Genomic DNA, 5,129 nt, shown 5'->3' with positions numbered 1-5,129 from the left:
ATTTAGAACTGTAAACTGGCAACAACCGAATTAGAACCAATGCAGACCGAATCGTACAGTTCTAGTAATAAATTTAAGCAAAACAACACCGGTTTCGGTCCGATTTAGGGGTGGAACTGCACCGAACCACATCGTGCCCACCCCTATCTTTAAACAAAAAGAAAAAGAAAAATGTTTTGTAATGAACCGAAGCATTTGAGTGGACCCCAAAACCACAGAAAGGATCATCTCTGGATCCCTTCCTTCTAATCCATCAAATCAGGGAATCTGTACCATTGAAATTTGATCAAACGGTTGAAAGTTATTATAACTTTTAAAATGACCCTCTATTTGTGGCTGTTGAATTAAATTTCAATGGTACGGATTTTCTAATTTGATGGATTAGGACCCTGGATCCCTTTCCCAAAACCACTTCCGCTTCCACTTCCACGTCACACTCATAGACTCTGAATTTAGCGCCACGTACCCCCTCCCTCCATTCCCCCATGAAAACGCGCCACAGCTATCCCTTTCCTCCTCTCATTTGAAAACTTTCTAAACCTCTCTCTCTCTCTCTCTCTCTCTCTCTCTCTCTCTTCCCCAGCAAAAACCCTAGCGGCCATTGAAAAAAGCCAAACCCTCCAAACCTTACCATGCTCCCGCACTCGTACGCCGTCGATTCCCATTCCAAATCCCAAGACCTCGCCTGCACCATCCTCGCCTCCTCGGCTCCGCACCAGATCTCCTCCACCTGCACCTCCATCGAGTCTTTCCTGCACTCCCTCTCACCCGACCAATCCCGCCACTTCTTCTCCCTCACTTTCCCAACCCTCATCTGCAAGCTCTTCGGCTTCGAGGATGCAACGTCATCACCGCCGCCTCCGCCACAACCAGCTTCACAGCAACAACCCTCGCCCTCCTCCCCTTCCTCCTCACCCAACGGCTGGATTGATACCGTCCTCGCGTCCAACGACGTAGATTTAGCCAACAGGCTCTTCGCCCTCCTCGCCCCCAACAGCCTCCTCTTCAACGCAATATCCGCCGTTGATCGCCTCTCCCTCGTCAAATACGTGTTCCCTATTGAACGGTTGCCGGAATGGGTCCGATTCATGCTCTCCTCGGAAAATGATAGCCGGGTATTATCCGATTTAGCCCCAATTTTCAAAAATAGGGTTAAGGAAGACTCAATTAAACCCAATTTCTATCAACTTCAGCTCAATGTCTTTGAATATTACATGTTTTGGTTCGCTTATTACCCTGTTTGTCGGGGAAATGGCGAAAATTGTGATTTTGTTTCTATAAAAAGGAACAAAAGGTTTAAATTTGAGAATTGGGTTTCATCAATTTCTGGTTTTTCAAGCACTAGTCGCGGGGCGGAGGTTAAAATTGAATGCAACTTATATATTAGGCTTTTGTATGCATATCTTCGTTCTTTTGTTGGTGTAACTGATTTGAATCAGCAACTGCCACAGCGTAGTTCGCTTTTGCAGTACTCATCGGGATATGATAGCTCGGTCATAGCTCAGGCAGAGTTTTTTGTTAATGCTTTGGTGAACTTTTGGTTGGTTGATAATGATTTTTCACCGCTACCTGTTAATCTGTGTAAGTCATCTGGGGTTTCATTCCCATTCCGATCAGTTTTGGGCGAGACCCCACCAACCCCCGGGTTAGGAGAGGTGGTGAAGTTGTTTGTGAAGTACTTGAATTTGGGTTTGGTCGTGCATAGAGATGGAAATGAGAATATGGAAAACTATGGGAGTCCGAGGTGGAGAGTGCCGGGTTCATTTGATGCCTTCAAGTTGAGGGATGTAGTGGCGGTTTCACCAGGTATCGGATCTTGGAACTTGTTGATACAGAGGCCGCTGTACCGGTTTATATTGAGGACGTTCTTGTTTTGTCCAGTGGGGGCTTCGATTAAAAATATATCAGAGGTGTTTTCGGTTTGGATTACCTATATTGAACCTTGGGATATTAGTTTGGATGACTTTTCAGATCTTGATGCTGTTTTTGACGGATCAACTAAGAATGGGAGAAAGGATAGCTCGCAGCCTCAAGACCGTTGCTTTACATCTTCTTGGCAGGGTTATGTGCTGGCCAACTACTTGTATTACAGTTCCTTGGTTATGCATTTCGTTGGGTTTGCCCACAAGTTTCTTCACACTGATCCAGAAATAATTGTCCAGATGGTATTGAAGGTCAGATTCTTAATCATTTCTCTTTCTAATCCAGCTACCTCTGTTAAGATTGAGTTTCTTCTCCTGGTGATTATGATTCCAGAGTCGTATTGTTGTGCTCAATCTTGAATTTAAACTGTCTGGTTGCTTTGGATGAATGTAGTTACATGATAAGCTCATTAATCATAAGTCTAGAACAGTATTATGTTTCCACCACTAGGCTGGAGGAATATCTGATGATTTTCAGTGGACTGTAACCTCTGTCGGTACCAGGACCAATTTGTTGAGCTCTAAGTCTTCTGACTATGAATCCTAATTTTAGTGACCGATTAGGTGTTTAACGATGGCGATTTATTTTTTTTCTACGCTTTATAGTTGGAAGTATGGAAGTGATGAGTGCTGATGACTTAAATGGAGGTCCCTCAAGTTTATGACTTGCAAATTCTCATCTAAATAAAATTACTCATATCAAACTTTTGTTCATTTCTATTGGAATTTCAAACTTTCCAACTTGGCTAGGTCTTTATTAGGGTTTTATTGAGCTTTGGCCTGTCGAGATGCATTCCTCATACGAACAAAGTTGTGATTCTTGAGAATTGAAGATCATACAGTGTGCATTGTTCAGAGTTCGGGATATTAAAACTTCAGTAAGAGGAAATTTTGGTCATATCAATATGTTTACTGAAAACTAGTACTATATGTTAAAACTTAATTGAGAATAATTTGATGATAATTCGTACAGATCCTTGGCCAACTTCCTATGCATTACTAATCTTTTATCTGTCAAAAATAAATATGAAGAATATTTTTGTTTCTGATTATTCTTCATTTCTGTACAGATCCTAACTATATTGACATCATCCAAAGAACTCAAGGATCTTATAAAGATGGTGGATACTGCTTTTCATTCCAAACAAGCAGGATCAGGAAAATCGATGCTTAATAGCTTGTGTAGATTTGTTACTCCAATTCGCGAACAGCTCCAGGTAGGTTTACTTCTCTCATCTAATGTGTTGCATTAGAATTTTGATTGCCTAACTGTTTGAATTAGTGTTTGACTGATTTTCTGTGTATGATCTATTGGTATCCCTAGGACTGGGAGGATGGCTTATCTGAGAGTGATGCAGATGGGTCTTTCTTGCATGAGAATTGGAATAAAGATTTACGATTGTTCAGTGATGGTGAAGATGGCGGGCAACAGTTGCTTCAGGTATATATTATTATTATTTTTATTGTTCTCTATTTGTGTATGTTTACTAAATTAAATACATCTGTTTACATGACAAGATCTCATCCAATTTTCGCGATTTTGTGATTGCAGTTGTTCATATTACGCGCAGAAGCTGAGTTGCTAGCTGTTTCTGGTGATAATGGTGCGCACAACCTTCAGTGCATAGACTCTTTGAAAGCTCAGGTGAGCTGTCTATTTGGTGGGCATACTGTAAAGGTACTGTCATTTTCTCCTGAACCAAAACAGCCTCCGCAACCCCGGGATGAAATATTCAAGCCCAGGAGAGTTGGCAACCACACTCTGGCTGATGTCAAATACAAGGGTGACTGGATGAAGCGCCCCATCTCCGATGATGAGGTTGCTTGGATGGCAAGATTACTTGTTGAGTTTTCTGGTTGGATAAATGAGCGTCTTGGACTAAACCAGTCGGAGAGCAGCCAAGCAGACCCTTCATATGTGGAAGTGTCAAGCGATGTTGTGGGCAATGTCTTTGGACTGACGGATACGATGAAGGCAGTGTTGGGTGCAGTAGGTTCTTGGCTTGTGATGTTGGGAGTGGCAGTGGTGAAGCTAATGAGGAAACATGGATTGAGGGTGAATCTGAGGATGTTGGCGTCAAAGAAGGTTGTAATGGTTTTGCTTTTGTCTGCTGTGTATACTATATTGAAGAAAGCTTTTGGAATGTACCAAAGGGTGTAGATTAGGGGTTAGAACAAGGATGTTGAAAACAGAGCTTTGCTTACCTGCACATTAACGGTTGAGATTTAATTAAATCTCGATTAGTACTTGTTCACTCGTGAGAAAAAAGTGCGAGGGAGAATTTCCAGTAAAAAACAAAGGAAAAAGGTGTATAGAAAGGGATAAAGGAACAGGGGTTTTTGTCCTATGTGCACTTTTTTTTATTAGCAGTTTTGATTTTGTTAATTTTGCATCAGGAGCTCAGAGCTCTAGAATGGTAGAGGCAAATGTTTTTTCTCATTTCAGGGGTTATAACATGAGTGTCTTATTGCTATGTTGTGCTTTTGAAAAAACGGTTTCGCCCTTAAGTGAAACTATGAATCCGGACTAAGGTGCAAATTAAGTTAATAGTAGAACGGAAATGTGATGTTCGGGATAAACTTCAACTAAGGCTTTGAATAAAGGGAATTTTAACGAAAAGTCAACGGTACTGTTCACTTTAACGAAAAATCATATTTTTACATTAAAAAGTCAATCATGGTACTATTTATTTTACCTTTTATTTTGTCCTTATCGTTAAAACCCAGTTTTCAAGCCATTTTCATTAGTTTTCCTTTGAATTAAAATCTGAATCCAAATGAAGTTGCCACGGTATTGGTGTATTTGAGGGTGACGTGTGCCTGAAATGACCAAAGAAAAACATCAAAGTTTTGAAAGCATTTACACCCAAATTTAAAAGATTGAGATGACATTCGAAAGCGAAATGAACTTCACTCCAGGAGGAAGAGTCACTTTTGTGTTTTGGAACTTGAGAATTCCTATGCACAAAAACCGCATTATAATGAACATGAGGACATTCTTTAACAATGAGGCAGTATTGACTCTGTAGAGGAACTGGAAAGGAACCAACTAGGTCCATAAACACCATACGAGCATGAATCTTGTGTTTAACACAATGAGCGAAACCACTAGAAACAACAAAGTACACGTAGGAGAACCCGATACACATGAACACAAAATTAAAATAATCAATAGGAGATACTCACAAATAATCTCACCAAGGAGGC

The 5,129-nt window shown here is 40.8% G+C and overlaps 1 protein-coding gene across 1 annotated transcript; it reads left to right on the top strand.

Moving 5' to 3' along the window:
* The first annotated feature begins 514 nt into the window (after window positions 1-514).
* Window positions 515-4,270, top strand: LOC103432987 (uncharacterized). The gene is made up of 4 exons (XM_008371205.4): window positions 515-2,174; window positions 2,993-3,139; window positions 3,247-3,363; window positions 3,475-4,270. Exons 1-4 carry the CDS (start codon window positions 633-635, stop codon window positions 4,081-4,083), a joined length of 2,415 nt encoding a protein of 804 aa, XP_008369427.3. The 5' UTR covers window positions 515-632; the 3' UTR covers window positions 4,084-4,270.
* Window positions 4,271-5,129: the final 859 nt, after the last annotated feature.

The sequence above is a fragment of the Malus domestica genome, chromosome 06, assembly GCF_042453785.1.
Source record: "Malus domestica chromosome 06, GDT2T_hap1".
In the NCBI taxonomy this organism is placed as follows: Eukaryota; Viridiplantae; Streptophyta; class Magnoliopsida; order Rosales; family Rosaceae; genus Malus; species Malus domestica.
This window is presented reverse-complemented; position numbering and strand designations above follow the sequence as displayed.